Source organism: Epinephelus moara, chromosome 23, assembly GCF_006386435.1.
Source record: "Epinephelus moara isolate mb chromosome 23, YSFRI_EMoa_1.0, whole genome shotgun sequence".
Taxonomy (NCBI): Eukaryota; Metazoa; Chordata; class Actinopteri; order Perciformes; family Serranidae; genus Epinephelus; species Epinephelus moara.
In genome coordinates this window covers 15,269,651-15,289,487 of record NC_065528.1, presented here as the reverse complement: position 1 = coordinate 15,289,487, position 19,837 = coordinate 15,269,651, and the positions used below count along the sequence as shown (strand labels likewise).

The 19,837-nt window shown below is 42.9% G+C and overlaps 2 protein-coding genes across 3 annotated transcripts in view; one reads left to right on the top strand and one right to left on the bottom strand.

The window, feature by feature from the left end:
* Window positions 1–5,165, top strand: part of LOC126385259 (serine-rich adhesin for platelets-like) — a 14,422-nt gene extending 9,257 nt beyond the window's left edge. The window contains exons 2-3 of the mRNA XM_050036869.1: window positions 1,695–3,431; window positions 3,700–5,165. Coding sequence (XP_049892826.1) covers window positions 1,695–3,431; window positions 3,700–4,895 — 2,933 coding nt within the window. The 3' untranslated portion in view covers window positions 4,896–5,165. The remainder of the gene's footprint in view (window positions 1–1,694; window positions 3,432–3,699) is intronic.
* A 1,467-nt stretch (window positions 5,166–6,632) lies between these two features.
* Window positions 6,633–16,660, bottom strand: ints13 (integrator complex subunit 13). Of its 2 annotated transcripts, none has more exons than XM_050036673.1 (17): window positions 16,199–16,660; window positions 15,047–15,297; window positions 14,768–14,842; window positions 14,327–14,529; window positions 14,039–14,119; window positions 13,760–13,850; window positions 12,713–12,841; window positions 11,274–11,358; window positions 10,746–10,838; window positions 9,212–9,301; window positions 8,892–9,070; window positions 8,642–8,806; window positions 8,273–8,427; window positions 7,959–8,189; window positions 7,739–7,869; window positions 6,988–7,123; window positions 6,633–6,875 (listed from the first exon to the last, which is right to left on the bottom strand). In XM_050036673.1, exons 2-17 carry the CDS (start codon window positions 15,269–15,271, stop codon window positions 6,839–6,841), a joined length of 2,106 nt encoding a protein of 701 aa, XP_049892630.1. In that variant the 5' UTR covers window positions 15,272–15,297; window positions 16,199–16,660; the 3' UTR covers window positions 6,633–6,838. The 2 variants fall into 2 exon arrangements, with proteins under 2 accessions (XP_049892630.1, XP_049892629.1); XM_050036672.1 differs by lacking the exon at window positions 16,199–16,660 and adding an exon at window positions 15,869–16,132.
* Window positions 16,661–19,837: the final 3,177 nt, after the last annotated feature.

Here is a 19,837-nt window from a genome sequence, read left to right as displayed (position 1 = left end):
CCAGGGAAACGAAACAAACAACCCCATGAATCTCTTTATTAATAGCCTATAAAATGACGTGTTTTCTCCTGCGGGACGGGAGAAGACACAAAATCATCGATCTCTATTATTGTGTGGGGATAAATTCTCAGAGTTTTGTGGGTGCGGGCGGGAGTGTAACACACACGTTGCGGTTGCGGGCGGTAATGGTCAGAAATTCAGCGGGAGCGGGCAGGAGCGGGATGAAGAAAACAGTCCCGCGCAGGGCTCTAACTCGCACCCCGCACCTCATTCAATCCCAAACATGCCATTAACTCATGGAACATTGACATTATAACAGAACATTTACTGCAGGGTTGCTACAGTACATAGCCTATAACATTATCAAATCATAGCTTTAAAAAGCCCGACCCGGCTTGGGCCCGCAGCCGGGTCGGCCGGGCTCAGGCAGAGAATCTAAGCTCTACTCTCTAGTGCATCCAGGCAGGTATCATCCTGCTCTGTCACCAATGACTGTTCCCTTTGTACAAGAGAAAGGGAGTCCAATCAGGTAGTAATGGAGCCTGGTCTCTTCGATTAACTTCCTCACCTCCACACCTTGATTTTCTTTCCACCTGAGACCCTGTGTCCTCATATGAGGACATCACATTTTGGGTTTACTGCACCTTACACTTCATTCTACTTGACTTAGACCTGTTGTCCTCGTTCGTGGACACTTTTATGTGCCATCTAGTGGTAGTAAGAGCACAATACACTAATCCATATACAAACAAGATGGCAGCCATCTCTGCCAAGTCAGTCTGCAGCCGATCCCGACAAAAACTGAAGCTTGTTTATCTATGATTTTTGTTTGTGGTTTGATATGGCAACAAATTTGACAAATTTTAGCCACAGTAACACGATAAGACGCTGTTAATTAGGAAGTACTCATTTGATGACGTTGGGACTTAATTAACATTGACAATATTTCGGTTTTTTATACTTATCAGGTCCTACTGATCCCAAATAGCTAGGAGAAATTAAAAATACATACCAAACAAAAGTTCAGGTCTCAGGAGGATATAGCACCTAATATCCCAGATAGCGGGGGTTGCAAAAACAGCTGCATCCAAATTCACTGGATTGTTGGTTGTGTAGCAGGTTCAGCCATGTGCTCGTCAGGTGCAGCTCCATTTGAATGTTTGCTCAGTTCTTTCTCAGTGTAATTGCCTTTACCAGACCATGTCTTTGGCCTCATCAAAACCCAGACGTGAACCCCTAAACATCAGCCACACAGATAACAATGCGCTACAGCCTTAGGGTGATTGAATGTATTAACTGAAATTATCTTGAGTGGAGGCTACCACACATGCAGCTACTCCATATGTTGACGGAAGTTCCTTTTACGTATCTACTTTAAAATCTCCTGCGGTGGGTTGCAAGCATAACACGTCATCAAAATATAACAGCCATGCTGTCCTGCTGGCTGTCCCATTAATGCAGACATCATTTCGGTGCTGTTACTACATCCGATTCCAGTGTAAAGGCGAGACAACTCCCCCAATTCTGTGCTTGTACCTTGACTGCCAACCTGCCTTGAAAAGGCAGTGTAAAAGGGGCTAGTAAAAAGATGACTGGATGAATGAATGGACAAAACTGATGATTTCTGACATTTATTGCATTCATGGAACTCACATTTTCCATTGTACTGAATTGTTGTATTGTCTCTCTTATAGGTCACATTGTCTCTAATCAAGGACCTATCAAAGACCTTCACGCTGCCAAACCATTACTTTATAACCTCCCATCTGTTTCTCATCCACCTCCAACGGAGAATTATACTGATGCCTCGCTACTGAACTCCAGATTAAAGACAAAACACTCACAACCACCATCAAACAAAATACCATCTACACGGCTGTTTCCAGATGTGTCACCGACCTCATATTTAATGACTGAGCGTTTATCAAGAACTCAGCACTCCGATACAGTCAAACATCTGTCCTCAGTTCTGAATCAGGATATAATGTCTCAGTTAAATGTAACAACTCAGGATGTGTCATCAGCCACATCATCGGGTCAGCCAACACTGTCTGGAAAAACTGAACTGGAGTCTTCTCTCTCAACGTCCTTGTTTGAGTCCCCAGTGACAACACTGACACCAGCTTTACCTTCGGAGCTTGGCTTTTCTAGTGGGCAACTGGACACACCCATTATTATAAATCCAACATATCCAGGAGATTCTCTCAAACTTGCCTCATCATCTACGACACCACAGCTGCTGGCGTTTTCCAAATCTTTGCCACCTGATATTCGCATCTCCTATTTGCAAAGTAACATTGAAAGCCCAGTTGTTACAGACTTACAGTTACAATTAGGCGCAGACTTATATGTTGATCTAAATCCACTAATGCAGACATTATGCTCAGACATTTCCTCGATGTCCCTGCAGCCAATATATACATCCCAGGCTCCTCAAATGAGCCCTCTTTTAATTAAAACCCTTTCTGTCCCATTATCTATGTTCAAAGATCAACCTTTTAAAGAACCATCTGTCGAGTCAGCTCGTGAGAGTGTGCAATCAGTGCGACAAACACTCCAAACACTGCTGCTTGGGGAGTCTCACCAAATTGATACGTTTCACCACATATCCTTAGTCATTGGGATGACTACAAGCATGTATTTAAATACAGCAGCAGGCCCAGGTGTGACCTATCCACTTCCAATTTCAGTATCTGAGAGCGCTCGACAAGTGTCTGAGTTTGATCCAACTGCTCCCTCTACTGTTCAGGAGCTGTACACTACATCCTTCATTCATCAAATGCAAAATCTTGATCCTTCATTCCCAGTATGTGGTCAATCTGTGATGCAGGATCATGTGTATGTGAGTGGTTGTATCACCCATATCAAAAGTACCTATGTTGAGAACACAGTGGAGCACGTTGTGGACAGTAATTCACAAGATGAGAAGCTCTGGACTGATTTCCCATCACAGGTTTTAATGTTTGACTCAAGCAGACGATTCTTTTCGACCAAGACGTCCAGGGAATACCTGTCAATGCATCCGCTTCCCTCAGAGGATATTTTAATGGAACAAACTGAGTCAAATGCACTTATGTCTTCGCTGTTGCATTTGTCTGCCACTATAGAAACAAACCAACTAACAGCTACTCCACAACTGGACATCTCAGAGGCTCTTCCTGCTCTAGAGGGCACTGGCTTCTCAGTAATCACATCACCAGCACTGGACACAACTGGCCTCAGTGACAACTATGTCAGTTTAGAGAACTCCTTATTCATCTGCCAATCATCTGCTACAAAAGGACGTCCCACTCAGCAGATTCTGAGCACGTCTTTGTGGCGATTTTATGGGACGTCAACCGCATTGTTAACATCATCAAAGGCTGTAGGTCTTTCCTCATATAGAAGAGAGAGCTCAGTCCTGACAACACCTTCCTCACCTTCCATCTCAAGTAAGTACCATCAAGGGTGCCATAACTTACTGTGAATACGTGCAGGCATAAATACCCACATGTGCCCAGAGATTATATTAAGCATGATAAGGAAAAGCACCACAACATTTGCTCTGAGTGGTTTAAAATTTTTAAATCTGGTACAGACATACAGTACTTTGGGCAAATATCTAACGATATAACTTTGAAATTTTTGATTTTCTGAAAACTACAGCCATTTTCTTATCACACTATGTAACCATAAAAATTGTTATATTTTATATTTCAGGCGTCATGAATCACCCACCTACAGTGTTGCAGTCTGTTCCAGTGTTGATGGCCACTGTTGGTTTCCCCTTCCACTACTCAATCCCACCTAAAACCTTCCATGACCCAGAGGATGGTGCTGCAGACGCTCTCTCCCTGGAGATGAGGTTGATTGATGGGCCTCCTATCAGTGTTGGCACCTGGTTGGCACTGGACGGTCTGGAGCTCCATGGTGTTCCACTGGAGGTGGACCTGCAGTTTGCTCCTCAGCACCTCCTCCTGGGCGCCCAGGACAGACAGGGCCTAAGCACCTGGCTTCCTCTGACCCTTGATCTCCGTCGTAGTGCCGTCGACCCCTGTCACATTTTCACTCTGACAGCCCAACGCAGCCTTCACTCGGTTCTCCGTCAGCGCCGCAGGGTGGAACTACTGCTGAGAAAACTGTCCCGCTTCTTCAACAGCTCGAGCAGCCACCACCTCTCTGTTGTTTCCATGAGGCCTGGGTCCACTGTGGTGTCCTGGTACAACTACAGCCTGTGTGGCATGGGTCAGAGTAGAGTTACACGGTGCCGTGTTGATCAAATACGGAACATGTGGCTGGCTATGAGATCTGCAGATGGGTCAGTCAACCCTGCGTTCAGAGAGGCAATGCTCCCAGAGTTCCCTGTCACTAAAGTTGGGCCTGTGAGCTTTAGACGAGACTGCTTCACCACTACTTCTACTCCCATATTTGAAGGATCTACCCCTGCTATCCACACTACCCTGACTTCAAATTCAGGCACCAACACTTCCCTCAGTCCCAACTCCAGTACCTGCGTCTCTACATCTCCAACTATCACCACCACCTCACATCAAACAACCCGCTATCAATGGATGGCCGGCATGTTTACAGCCCTCCTCGTTGTCTGTATTCTCATTCTTATCGTCCTCCTCGTTGCCACAGTCCTTTATTTCTGCAAAGGTTGCGGGAGGTCAAGAACGGTCGCCATTTGGCCTGCAAGCAGAGTGCTCTCAGTTCAACGCAGGGATCTGAGAGCCATAAGACCGAGGCGGCCTCCGATATTCCAACCTGAACTGCCTCCACCACCGCTCAGACTGTGGATCAGCCTTTCACAAGGCGATGAGGTTCGATTCCCATCAACACGTGAGCAAGAAGGTAAAACAGCTGACAAGGCGTTACAGCCTCGCCCTCCGCGATATGAATTTTCGAATATCTAACATCGAAACAAAAGAGTCTATGTAAACATTTTGAACATGCATGTACACCGTTCCCCCTTGACATTATGCTTTGCATTAAACTCAGTTCCTAAAATGTTCTCAGGGACCATCAGGGCAGTTTTATGTGTAAATGATTAAAAACTGCTGCAACTGTTTACGTGTACACCTGTTAGTCAGTCATTCTGCAGTGTTTCCCAATTACAAGAACTTGTCAGCTTTTTTGACTTAGATCAATTAGATCTTATTGTTTTGAAAGAGCACAGCAATAATTCTAATTTAACACAGGTGCAATGGATGTATAATTCATATGGAAAAATTAAGCTCTCTTTCAACTTTGAAGGTTCTTTTTTTGTCCTACTACAAGTTAAGAGGTATTTCACTGCTCGAAAGATGTCTGTTCATAAAACTGTCCTGTCTGTGCAGAAGAAAGATGCAAATAATTCTGGAACTGGTGCTATATGACCAGAGAAAACAGAGGAAAAGGGCTGTGGCATTCGCTTTTGCTCAAAAAGCACCGGACCAATAAATGGTAGCGCTGGTGGGTTATGTACTTTTTCTTTTTACTTGCAGTAGGTACTGCAGCTGCCCTTAAAAAGTATGTACTGTTGCATACTACTGTCTCACAATGTTACGCCCTGAACTTTGACCCTCTTGCTTTTATATCTGTTACCTTGGAGATAAACAAACGCCCTTACCAAGTTCACTGAAGACTGAGATCAACTTTATAGTTTAACTTTAAAGTTATAACAGCACAGATTGTAGATTCTAACATATATTTGCAACAGTGAAATTACATCTGCAGTTTTTTGTCATTGCTATTTTTATAGTTATGTCCTTTTGTTCGTGATATTTAAACATTTTTTTTGTTTACTTTAACAATTAATATTCCGATTGTTACCATTTGACTGGTCATTAGTTACTTGTATGCGCTGTTATCCGTCATTGAGACTACTGTCAGCTGTCTGCAGCTCAGTCGATGATGATTGTGGGTCAGAATTGCCAGAAGTGTCGTAGGTCGTAGAACATCCTGGTATTTTTGGCATACTGCATTTGACATACTATGTATTGGGACATACTAAATCTCTCTCTGGTATACTATATAGTATGGTAGTGTGGGTATTGGAACGCACAGATAGTGTGAGTTTCCTGTCCAGAAACAATATGGTGGCTCGCTGGTAACAAAAAAAAATCTCATATTACACTTAAACAGTACACTAAAATATGAGTGTTGGTTTATATTTGATCAGCACTGCCTAGTTTTACTGTTTGAGTTGTTTTCTCAGCCTCCGTTTACAGGAAACGGAAAGGCACTTCCTGTTAACAAATTCTCGCATTACAGCCAAACAGTACACTAAAATAGGTTGCTGAAGACATTTTAAGTGTGAAATATGCAATACAGTAACAGATTCTTGGTTTTATATTTTATCACACTGCGTAGTGTTACTGTTTGTTTAAGGTTTAAGAGGGAGAGGGGAAGATCTCTCTCTTGATTTGCTTCATACTGTTTGTGTCTTAATGCCAAAGTACAATCTGTAGTTAAAGCAGCAGCTCTAGAGCCAGCGAAAATCCACCGCATTTGATATGAGCTGGGAGATGAACAGGGAGATCTGGGCTCTGGCGAGATAGAGGGAAGTTTACCGCAGCGTTCTGATACAAAGCTGGTTTAAAATCGTCCAAGTATCCCTTTAATGACACAAGACAACAAAATGCATCACTTCCACATTCAACAGCAACGTTCTCTATTGACGGCTTTTATTTTGTTACACAGCATATCTACAAAACCATGAGTAAAAAAATTTATAAATTCCTCGTTAAGAGTTCACTGTCTATTTTATCTGATGTCCTTGTTCAGGGGTGTAAGGTAATATCCAAGTCTGAAAAAACACAGTGGTCCAAAATCTCATCCTTGGCAGGGGTGAAGCAGTGGATCCGTGGAAAAAACATCATCTGGAGGCCTTTCCGTTTTCGTGAACGTCCATCCTGTCAGTATAGGAAAACGTAAAGTCAGATATATCAGGCAATTTGGACACATTTAATATGAAGGGGAATGTTACGCCCATAAAGTGACACATGACTGATATTTCACACACACCCATTCTCGTCTTTGAGGTGCTGGTACAACTCAAACTTGTCGTTGACGGAGCTCGCTCTTCCAACAAACTCTTGGTGCTTCCTGGAATTGGCTGCAGTGATGCGATTGCTCCACATGGTGAGGAGCGAGACAGGACCTGCGGCAACAGCGAGACAAAACCACAGATAAAAACACACATACTCAAATGATGTCATCAGCTGGCATTGGCAGGAATAATGCTGCGTTCAAGACAACTCAGCACTGAAATTCAGATGCAGGACAGGAAGTGATACACTAAATCAAATCGATAAATCAATAAGTGCACATTGTAAAAGGCAACGTAAAGTATATATGCCTCTATTTTATCAAACACTATCATGTAGTAAATCCTGTTCTGCCTGTAAATTGATGTAAAAATGTGTGTCCAATGATATTTGGGAGCTGTGTTCCAGTAAACAATCTCTTTAGGACATAAAAAATGCCTCTGTTCTGTTTATATATGCCAGGAGGCTGCGCTGCTGAGAGGTCAACTGTGCTCTCTCTTGCCAAAGAAACATCAGTTTGTCACAGACAGCCATGTTTTAAGTGTACGTTTGGCACTGTGCAATTTCAGCTGGGAAATTCCGACTTCCTACTTTGACTGGAGCTCTCATTGGTGCAGGCTCATCTACAGATAATTATGTGCTTGTCTGCTACTTATCTGGTCGGTTTGTCGATGATTTCTTGAGGTGGTTTTAATTCTAAGCAGAAAAAGTATGGTAAAGGTTGGTACCTTTCGCTCTCTCCTGAGGCTGAACCTCCTCCGTGAGCAGCCGCGGCTTCTTGTTGAGCGGCTCCGGAGAGTCCGGGGAATCTTTGATCACCTCCGACTCCGGCTCTTCTTTATCCAGCAGACCCTTTAGTCTTCAGGTTGAAAACAAAAACAGTGCAGCGTGAGAAAATAGAAACTTGAGCGACAGATCCCATCCAAAAGCCATGGTAAAGATTCTGACCTCTCCGACTCCTGCCAGCTTTTGTCCTCTGCGTCCTTGCTGCCATTTTTCTCCACTCTGTCTTCCCTCTCCTCCCTCTTCCTCCCTCTCTTCTTCCTCTCCTCCTCCTCGGGGGGTTTGCTGCGGCAGGCGACGATGCAGTCCAGTACCCGCTGGTGTCTGTCTGTGGCTCCGGCGTGAGTCTTCACTAATGTCTCCAGCTCGTTCCACATGATACGATACTGCTCATCTCTGGGAATGTCAGCAGTGCAGAAACATTAGTGCCTATACTGTTTGCTTACATGAACTGTGGTGTTTATTTTTGGGATGAATACCTCTTGGGGCCTTTGCCTCGGGATCCCACGGTGGAAATAGGGAGCGGGTCGTTTTTCCTCTCCATGTCTACCAGGTTGTAGACTGTCTTCTGGCAGGTCAAGACGTCCTCCTCAGATAAAGTCTCTTTCACTATCAGGTTAGCTAAAGGAACCACCTGGTGAAGGAAAACAGGAAGTTACACACACACAGCAATGAAGGATGATGACGTGGGCCAACAAAAACACAGCATACCCAATGGGGAGATTATCTTTTATGTGCAGATTTTATCAGGAAACAACGAGCCAAATATTTTGGGGCGTGGCATAAGCTTCACTTTGATGACAGAAGTGAATAAGAGTGAAATCTAGAACCACAGTATCTCTGCTCACTGCCTGCATGTTGAAAATGGTGGTCTGGGAGATGATCATCGGCCAGTATCGCGTGTGGCGTTCCAGCTGAGCTTTGGCCCTCTCAGCTGGTAGCTTCCCCGAGGGATCATGGGAAGACTCTGGAACAGGAGTGAGCCGGTTCTCCCTCATGAATTCACCAAAATCCTAAAAACAGAGGGAAAAAATAACAGTTACTATTTGCAGATTATTATTACTGTACTCTCATACAGCTGGTGTGGGCTGAACGTACAGTGATGCGGTAGTCTGTCACTCGGCCTCCACAGCCCTCGCTGATGGAGGGCGGGTCCTCCAGGATGGAGCGGTTGCTGTTGAGCACGTGCAGGAAGATCTCACCTCCGTGGCTGCTGAGCATGTGGCTGATGACCTTGGACCCCGACTTCCTCGGCTGCTCCAGCAGCACCGATCGACCTGTGGTCAATTAAGAGAAGTCGTCAACAGTTAGTCTGCAGGTCAACTCAGGTGAAGGAAACATTGGTGGTCACAAGTAAATGCACAGGCTACAGTCAGTTAAGAGACTATATAACTGAGAAGAGGGTTTATCCAGCTTACCGTTGAGGAGAAAGTTTGTTAAACATGATGAGGGACGACTGTTTACGTCTGTGGGGGAGATGCGATAGGCTCCTGTACAGTAATGCAGCTCTGGTGGGGAAATATAAACACACAAATAGATGCAACTAAATCAGACATCTCAAATCATGGGTGTGGCAGTGCTGCCATGAATAACGCTAGTGCCATGGCAGCATGGCAGTGCAGTGGTTAGCATCGTCGCCTCACAGCAACAGGGTCTCTGGGGGGAGTTTGCATGTTCTCCCTGTGTCAGCGTGGGTTTTCTCCAGCTGCTCCGGCCTCCTCCCACAGTCCAAAGACATGCAGGTTAATTGGTGACTCTAAATTGTCCGTAGGTGTGAATGTGAGTGTGAATGGTTGTCTACAAATGTCTGAAGGGCTAATGCTGAATGTCTTTTCATAAATTTAGAACCATTTCTGCATGAGAACCAGTTCGAAATAGACCAAACCATAAGAAACATAATCCTCCGAGCTTATCAGTTCCTTTCATCAATGCCAGCATGTCTGCACATTGCAAAACGATGACGTCAAAGTCATGCTACTACGCTGCTGGAAATCTCCAACAACAAGGAGCCACTGCAGAGTGGGAGTAACGGGCCGAAGCGTGGCTTTGTTTTACGAAGAAAGACGACAACATCTCTGCCTGTAATGTCTCTAAAATGAAATCAAGTAAAGAGGGAAACACCAACAATATGCTGCAACATGTTTCTAAGCAACAAGGGCTTGAATTCCTGGAATGCTATGTATGTGACACTGCACACGAGCGCCACTGCTTCCTAACCGAGCAGGATGTCTGTTACCCAGGGTAAATATTCTGTGTTGTAGTAACAGGCAGGCTTAACAGTTGAACAGTGAAGCTTTTGTACACGAGTCACTTGCCTTTCTTCTACTCTGTTTCTACACTGTGTGCAGAGATAATAAAACAGTTGAATTGACGCTGTTCTTTACCACAGAGAAAAGTGATCAGGAATCAATAAGGGAATCGCAGTGTAAAGCAGAATCGATAATGACTTAGGTAACAGTTTCAAAAATATAACACCCAGAGGGGCAAAGAGGGAATTATTTTCTTCTGAATTCTGTTTAAAGTCCAGATAAAACAATATTTCTGGAGTACCTAGCTTCAGTATTGCGACATATTTCCGAGTGAAACGGGACAGACAGGTGGAATGTAACGCCGAAAGAAATCTGATTTGATCACTAAAAAGTAGGCATGTCATAACAGACATGGAGAGACCTGATGGTGTACGCTGACAGGATAGCAGTAACCATCAGGGTGAAACGGAGCCCACTGTATGCTCCATGTAGTTACTGAGGCAGTTTACTGGTATTTGCTTACATAAGTGCATGTTCTGTTTTGGGTGGGGGTGCAGAAATTGTTAAATAGGTGCACAACATGACGAGGGACGTAATCTCAAGGGGTTAAAAAGCGTTTTTCATTTCATTTCAACTGTCAAGCTTAAAACTTTTCAAAATAAATAAAAACTGTAAAATAAGAAATTCAGCAAATTGTGCTCACCGACGCTGTTGGTGCGTGGAGTGCACCATTTCAGTGTGATCGTCTCTTTGAGTCCATTTTCTCGAGTGCTGGTGCCGGCCATGTGCAAGTCTCCTGCACGACACAAAGGTGAGATATGTATTGTTAATTTCTGATGATGAATTAAAGGCTTTACAAAAACATTAAAGGAATACCTCGCCCCCCCCTTAATGACCATTTGTGTATTAATTAGTCATGCTGTGTTACCTTAAATACATGATGTTGTTAAACGTGGTCCCCAATCAATCAATAATTCGCAGTTTTTCAGTGGAGCAGTCTTTACAAACTCAAGGTAACACGGTATGACAGATTTACAAATGGTCATGTTGTGGGTGAAGTGTTCCTTTAAGCATACATATAAGCATCAAGGATGTCATAAAGGATCTGATTTCCCAACATTTGCTCATAATGTAAACAATAAAAACTACTTTGAGCACAGTTAAATTTAGTTTGAGGATTGTTGCCTCGTATGCAACTCAAATGTGGATTTCTTTCTTTTTTTTTACTCACCGCTTTTAAAGAACTCCAGGTGAGCGTCTCTGTGATGCAGGAGCTCCACGTCATAGTTGGCCGATGTGTTGGCGTGCTGCTCTTCCTGTCCATCCGCAGAGACAACAACACACACAGGTCAGCATGAGGTCAGCTCTTTAAATGTGCAAACTAATACACACACACACACACACACACACACAAAAGCACAAACACACATTAACACTGCTGATTTCATGTTCCACTGGGGAAATGATAATGAACAAAGTAAAAGAAAAAAGCTCTCTGGGTGACTTATGAATGTTTTTCTTCTAGTCCCATCAGAGACTTGTGTTTAACGCAAATATCCTTAAATTCTAATACCGAGGTGACACATATATCATGGACTCCTGATCTTACAAACCCATTACAGATAGTTTGGGCACAAGCTCAAAAATGGGGCCTGGCAGCTGCTGATCTAAAAACAAACTTTGAATTTGACGACTTTCTACGACTAGAAAAATCAGTTTTAGTACAACTAAGGGTGGAACCATGTTTAAACATTTAAAGGTCAGGTTTAAAGGACTAGTTCTCCAGACAGCACAATGGACCACACCAAGACACTAAAGGGGAAAATGAGTGGGAACTGATGGGGAAACAGAGACCAGGGGAAAGTTTGGACAACTTTTAAGGTGTAAACACCTGACAGACACTGACAGTGTTAAATAACTCAGAAGAGGCAACGCTGGTCAAAAATATTTGGACATAAAAACAGCTAAAAACTGTCACAACAGACAAAAAAATGTTCATTTGCCACAACAATTTGAATTCTTTTAAATCAAATGGTGAGTCAGTGAAGTTAAACCATTATTTAATTCAAAACAAAGTTAATTTCAGGTGTGAAGAGCCCAAACTCTGCATCCCCTAGGTGTCCACATGAGACCAGAGTTGCCTGTCCATCACTGGAGCCTCACCGGCAAATCTTTAGACCAACTGTCACATCAAAACAAATTAATGACACTGTAGGTCTGTTGCAGCATCAGAGCTCCAAACATACACTGGACACTATGTGGTGTAAGCTCTCACCCTTCCTCACTTTGATGTGTGTGTGATAAGAGTACTAACCTGGTCGCAAACATTTAATGTGGGCTAGCAAAACAGAAAATACAGCATGAAACCAGCAGCAGATTCACAGTCAAATCAACATGCAGATGAGATAAACAAAAAGATGTAAAGTCTCATGGGTAATTAAACAGTGAGGAAGGGCTCATACATAAAGATTAAGCAAGCAAAAAAATAACGTGAAGGCTGTGAGAGAGCAAGGAAAATAAAAAAAGAAACAAGTAAAAAGAGGGGATGGTTCACTGCATTCTGGACATGACAACATTTTTGTACTAACAAAAGAAAAATAGATATATTTATGTGAGTTTAAGTTTGGCAAGGCATGTGCAAGGGCAGACGGAGGGTAAGGAGCCTCTTACCTTCATGGGGATGTTTGTTATGGTGGTGGAGGCCAAGTCAAAGTGCTGCTGAACCAGAATGTTGAGTTTGGTGGCCAGGTGCCGCCCCGCACGAACGCTGTGAACCTCGCTGGTGAGCAGAGGGGAGATCTGAGGCGAGAAGAGAGAAGGATGCAGTGAGAACTAACAGCTGTGATGTGGTGCTATTAGATGTGGTGTGGTGTTAAACCCAGCATTAGGTTTCATGTTTTCACCATGTGGCAACGACCGGGGCTGAAAAATGAAGCCAACTAGGAAGTGCCATAAACCGCAGTTCCTTTAATGGCCACTTGGGGGTGAATTTTTATATAACTTACCTGTTTACATATTAATAAGGACATGGCCACTTTGAGTGACATCATCGCAGTCTACAGCCCCTTTCACACATGCAATGCAGACCTGGAATTGTCTAGACATTATCCGGAGGAGCTGTAAGTGAGAACGCAAATGTTCTGGAGGGTATACCCAGGTATGTGGGGTAGACCCACCTCTTTATCTGCACCTATCTTCCAGTATATCCACCTTTTAGCCAAAAAGCCATTGGAATATATAGGAGAGTACGCCCATTTCCTCCTTAGTAACCCACCCATTAACCTAGTAGTACACCTACATCATTAACTACCACTAAACAACTGGTTGGATCGGACATTGGTGAGCATGTGGATAACACTTCTATCATGAGGCCTGTGGAAAACCAGAAGAAAACAAACATCTGCAGGTGAAGAAGAAGAGTCATTTACACAAAGACTGCAACAAATATATCTAACTGGAAAGACGACAAGATTTGGGAACTTCTGTTGGTAAGGGTCAACGCTGAAATTGTCAGACAAACTCAAGGAACGGCAAGAGGCTCTGCTGTTCATGACCAAATTATGAACCGGCAATGGAACTGCGGTGTAATTAGCATCATGTCCTGCATCCTGCACCCTCTACTCTTCCTCTAAACCATCTCCACCCTCTCCTCCAAATATGGTCACTTCTGGCTCCAAAAATCAACCCCACATATCAGTCTTCCTTATGAGCACCTACCTCTTTTTTCGGTCGGTCAGACACCAGCGTGTCCTCGCCCTGCGGGTGGATGTGAACTAGAACCAGGTCACACTGCTGGATGGCCATCAGCCTGAAACACGCAACAATGAGGTGGAAATAACAGAACAAATCTACCAGTCATTCATCAACTTCCCACAAGTGAGGAATTGCTGCTGTGACACTGTGGTGTCACATATGTATGAGGGAATTATTTACACTGTATTTCAGCCATATTTAATCCATCAATCAAACAATAAATATCATTCATCTGGAACTGACCTGTCTGAGCCTGCCGCCAGCTTGTTTTGTTCTAAAATAGTTTCTTGGATGCAGTCTTCCAACATGCGCACATGAGTGTCACTGTGTGATCAAACACAAAAAGAGGAGTGTGTTAGCAGAGTCTAAAATGATATAACACACACCAAAAGCTTGTTTTATAAAATTAATAGGGTAAATGATGACCGTAAAATAAGAGCATACATGAAAACATACAAGTACAATAAAGTGATAATACAGAGTCGCTGAGCCGACGGCAGCTGTTTTTCCGCCATGTTAATGAATGTTTACCTTTTCGCATTTGTTAGGCAGATAATTCGACCCCTGTTGGCGACTCTCTCAGCCGTGTCCATCAGAGTGGTGCGCCTCTCGTGCTGCAACTCTGTGATCTTGCATAACGACTCCACCGCGGCAACAAGCCCGTGCAGGATGCTGCAACACTCAGGGTCCTCGCGTGGGTTGGGTGGCCCAACAGCCGCCAGAGCTGACATGAGCTGCCAGAGAGGAGGAGAAATGGCATCGTCACAGTTCAAATCCAATTCTGAAGAAAACTTGTGCAAGCGTGTGGTTACTGATGTTTTTTAGAAATGCTGCACTTCTCCAAAATGTGGCAAATTAAAGCAGAAAATACAGTAAATTGCAGTGAGAGTCACTGAAGGACATGCCGCACTGTACTGGGGTTAAAGTTACAATTGTTACAGTGAGAGTGAATTTTTGTGTGGAGTGGATTACCTCGTGAGTGCTCTGGTCTTCCTGCCTCCAGCTATTCAAGATGTGGAACTCTGAATCACTCACGATGTAATTAATCTGTAAAATAAAGAGGTGGCAGAAAATGTTAATGTAACCACTTTGATTAAAACCTCCTCAGCACATGATACATTAGGTTTCTGCTAACTGACCTCAAGTGTCTGTGTCGACAATTTCACACTTGTTTAGTGACATCACTCAGGTGAAACCAGTCTGACCTAAATCATTCCAGCCCAGGCTGAAAACAAAAACCAAGAAGTTTACCAGTTTGTGCAGGGGATAGACATCGTAGAGGATCCGGCAGTACTCCATGGAGCACTCCACAGCACAGGTCCACAGGGACTTGGACACGGGGGCCAGAGGAATAACCCCTTGAGCTCGACTCTTTGTCAGCACATCACACTCCACCTGCTGACGACTCGACTCTGCCATGTAGGGACAGTGGTCCACCACGAAGACCGTCTTGTGAGACACTGAGAACATCTTCATTTTGCAAATCTGCAGTGTCAACTGATCTGTAGGGATAATGAAATAAAAAATACACAAGCGTGAGATTTAAATAGATGTTGTAAGCATGAAATCTGCATGACAGCAGTCACATTTTACATTTAACTGTTTTTCCCCCTCTAGTCAATAAATGTTCAGTGATCGCAGTTTACTCTAAAGTAATATAATTACTAACATTTACTACATTTTTGACATCATAATTCACTATCAGTCTGGAAAGTAAATGACACTTTTTGAGGTACACATTTCAATTGTTCAGTGATACCCCTTTTTCCACCAAAATTAGCGTGTGTACGCTGGTTTTTTAAGCACACTATAACCCACTAAAAATAGACGATAGACTCCTTTCCCATTGCCAGGACCACTAGAGCTGTGAACAGGGCTTTGCAGTAAGGAATGTCACCTTCAACTTCAAGGACAGGCCGGAAAACAGATTAGTAAACAATAGAAAGCAGCATGGAGGCCAGTGAAGATGTTGCAGTGGTTACTTCTTTTTTTATATCTGTCACTTGTTCAGTCAATGTTGCTGCTTGGGCGGAGACGGACAGTATTATGTGGTTGCGCATTATTGCATCTCACCGGTAAAGGAGCTCAAATTGGCACCCGGATGCTGTATTTCCATTGCTGCCAGTTGGAGCCAGAGCTCAGTGGGAAATGGGCTTGATTAAGATGTGTAGTCTCAGTGTCAATAAGGTGCCAAAATACATTAAGAAAGGAGCCCCCTGGACCCCTTACACAGGTCCAGGCTGAGCCCTGAATGTCCTCAACCTAGAAACGCCCCTGCCTGTTCTCATCATTAACATGTACGGTTAAGGAATGGTTTAAAATTGTTGCAGGTGGTTGATATAAATAAACTGCAGTGTTCAACATATTTTAGTATTGCCTGATGGTGTGTGAATGTCAGCTCACCTGGAGAAAAATCTTGTCAACGGAAGGCTTCCCCGGTCAGGAAATGATCTGAACCGGCTAACAAACCGTGGTTCTCTCTTTAGGTCAAGTTTTGGTTAATAAACGGATTATCAAACTACCAAACCAGACACCTAATCAGTCTCAGGATGTGCCATTTACCAGTAACTCCAAATCGTTAGCAAGCTAACGTGACTACTTGCTAGAGGAGCATGTCGCTGACCACCGCGTTAGCATTTGGCTAACGCTAGCCGGAATCATTTGTTTGCTGATTCACGTTTATTACCAGCTGCATACTCATTTGCCCATTATGGCATTTGTGTAATACTAGACTGGATGTTTTCTATTTAATCCACCCCCAGGTGATCATTACCTAATTATTTCATACACTTGGAATGTCTAACACACAAAATAGACTTTAAGCCGTAGCAAGCTAGCAGGTTTGTTATTGGCGGAAATGTGTCCTGTGATGTTCCGTCACCGTATTCCTTCCCCTACTTGCTGGGCCGCACGGTTAAATGGTTCCTCACCGGATTTGTGACTCTAGCACTCAAAAATCTAAACTTTAGATTTTACCTGTTAAACAGCAACAGGCTGAAAATTTGAGATATTGAATTTAAACCAAATATGTTATTATTATTACGGGCAGAAAATAGATAGTTGAAGTTTTTTTTAAAGTGGAATTTGTTTGAGGTACTTATCCATAGACAGTGTATTACATACAGGAGATTTCAGTTGGCCAGGTGAAGAAGAGAATTCACTGCTTCACCTCAATATCAGACAGTGATTTCCAATAGGAAAATTATGCTGTTATATTGTTTTCTTTAGAGCCAGACTCCATTGAGAAAACCAGTGATTTAACATTGCTGAACACCATAGGTGCAGATCTGATGACAAGTTTGGGGGGGACACAATCAGTTGTGATTTTTTTTTAATTGCACGCGTGCAAATCATGCCCACAGAGCGCTTGAGATTGCTGGCATATTTCACAATTTCATAGAGGCTCATCACCAAGTCATTCAAAAAGCACTACAAAGAGAATCATATGCTTACCTTTACTGTTTATTTCTCTTAAACAGCCAGTAGTACATGGAACCAGCCATCACCCTCCTCTTCACTGCTTCGCTGTTAGTTAATGCTAATTCTAGTTTCAGGGTCTCAGGCATGTTATGTCCACTCACGTTCTCATCTCTCGCCTCTCACGGATTCCCATTTCTCCTCATCATCTTCCCTTTCTCCCAGTATATAGGACTACTGTATACATTTGTTCAATTTCAATCATTTAGGCTATTTAGAATTGGGGGGGGCAATTTGTGTTTTTCAGATCCCCCCTGGGATCTGCAGCTCCTGTGTTCAGTGAACACAGGAGCTGGTGGTCTGCTACAGCCTCAAACAGTAAGCTGGTTTGTGTTATTGTGTAACTTTGGCATTACAATAACACAAACTCACTAACTAATTGAAGCAATAGTAGACCAGCAGCTCTGTGTTCAGCAAGCTAAAATTGTTTTTGTCAGTGAAGTCTGGTGGATTTGACCAGAACATAAATGGGAAACAAGCCGTCTGATGGTAAAGGTAAAGCAATAAAAATAATCTCAATATAGCATACACTTAAACTGATATTGATTTTTTTATAAAGTGGGACTTTTTTTTTTTAGGAGGCAAAAATATGTTTTGTTGCAGCAGTAGATACTTATCCAAAGTCAGTGTATTACAGTAAATGGTAAATGGATGTGCACTGGTACAGCACCTTTTCTAGTTTTCAGACCACTCAAAGTGCTTCGTACACTACGAGTCACATTCATCCATTCAGATTCAGTAGATGTCAGTCAGCACGTCCCCAGTTTGGAGAAGCAGGCTGGAGTCTGACATGAAAGCTGTAATGTACTGCTGTGGAGGGGTCAGCAACTAAAAACATGTCCCACCAGAAAAACAATCAGTATCAGTTTAACTATATGCTATATTGAGAGTATTTTCACTGCTTTACCTTCCCATCAGACAGCCTGTTCCAACAGGAAAGCTGTTAATGGCTTCAGTTTGCCATCTGTGCTCTGGTCAAATCCACCAGATTCAATTGACAAAAACAGCAATTTTAGCACACCAAACACAGGAGCTGCTGGTCTACTGCTGCTTCAATAAGTTAGTTAGTTTGTGTTATTGTGTGACTTTGGTGAATCTGAACTAACCCTTTTAAACGTCAAAGTCACACGATAACACAAAGTGACTAAGTGTTTGAGGCCGTAGCACACCAGCAGCTCCTGTGTTCAGCAATGTAAAATCACTGTTTTTCTCAATGGAGTCTGGCTTTGAGGAGAACAATGTAACAGCTTCACTTTCTCATTGGAAATCACTGTCTGACATTGAAGTAAAGCAGTGACAATACTCTCAATGTAGCATACACTTAAATTAACATTGACTTTTTTAGGTGGGACTTTTTTTTAGGTGTCTATAATACATTTTGTTGCGGACCCCTCCACAGCAGTACATTAGCTTCCATGTCAGACTCCAGCCTGCTTCTCCAAACTTGGGTGTGCCAACTATAATACACCATCTACGGAGAAGTATCCTAAACAACCCTACTTAAAAAACCTCTTTAACATTACAACCCGCTGCTGCGTGTCTTAACGGTTGAACTTTTCCTAAATTGACGTGAGGAGGCAACACTGAGGTCAGTAAAGGCCATGATTCCTTCCGTTGATGCTGGGATGGGCAGTATTTCTATTACTTGTATTTAAAATACGTATTTCAATTACATTTGAGTATTTTGTAATTTGTATTTGATAAGGACCATAAAAAGCAAATGTAATTTGTAACAAAATACTTTTGAGTGGAGTAATTTTGTATTTAAAATACTCAAAATACTTTCTCCACAAACAGTTGAAGTTCAGTCATATGTTATTATCACAGTGTCTGTGAATATTTTATTTGTTGATACAAAAAAGTTTATGGGCTGTTAAGTCTGGTTAATGAATATATATATACATAATCAAGTTGTTGTCTTCTAATGGCTTCGCTTAGTTACACTTACTTAGTTCTGTGACTGTTCTGCCTTTTTGTAGGATTCACCAGAGCTTTGTGTATATCCTATAGCCCAAACCTGAATACTGTGCTATACCAAATTGTGAGAAAACAAGCGCAAATTTCCAATAGCTGCAACCAAATTTGCTACTATCACGCCATTAATGGATGAATCATGTTTGTTCTTTCAGGCATAGTTACTTGTGGTCTCTACTTGCAGCATGAAAATTTTGAGCATTTTTGGTCAAGGACTTTTTGAGTAGTATAGTGCCACCTATGGACGAATCGTGGGCATTCCTTCTGGTATAGTTACTCATGGTATCAGGTTGCAGTATGCACATTTTGAGCATTTTTGGTCAAGGACTTTTTGAGTTATTCACGAAAAGCTTTGTGGACCGACCGACCAACCGACAGCCCAATGTTCCCACAACCCTGTGTTCCCACAGCCCAATGTTCCCACAGCTCTATGTTCCCACATTTCCTTTTTCATGAATTTGTATCAGATTTTATCCCCCTTTCTCCCAATTTGGTAGCCAGTTACACCCTACCTATTATCCAGTAGCAATGGGGGAGGATAGGGCTTAAATTGAAGGGAAATGTAGGAACACAAGACCTAATTTTGAAAGT

What these genes read in the sequence shown, in the direction of transcription:
- ints13 (XM_050036672.1), bottom strand. Translation starts at nt 15,911, where the DNA reads ATGGAAATACAGCATCCGGGTGCCAATTTGAGCTCCTTTACCG. An exon ending in TGACAGACTACCGCATCACT is followed by an intron (nt 8,807 to 8,891) that starts GTACGTTCAGCC and finishes CTCTGTTTTTAG; the next exon opens with GATTTTGGTGAATTCATGAG. An exon ending in CGAGGCAAAGGCCCCAAGAG is followed by an intron (nt 8,190 to 8,272) that starts GTATTCATCCCA and finishes TGACATTCCCAG; the next exon opens with AGATGAGCAGTATCGTATCA.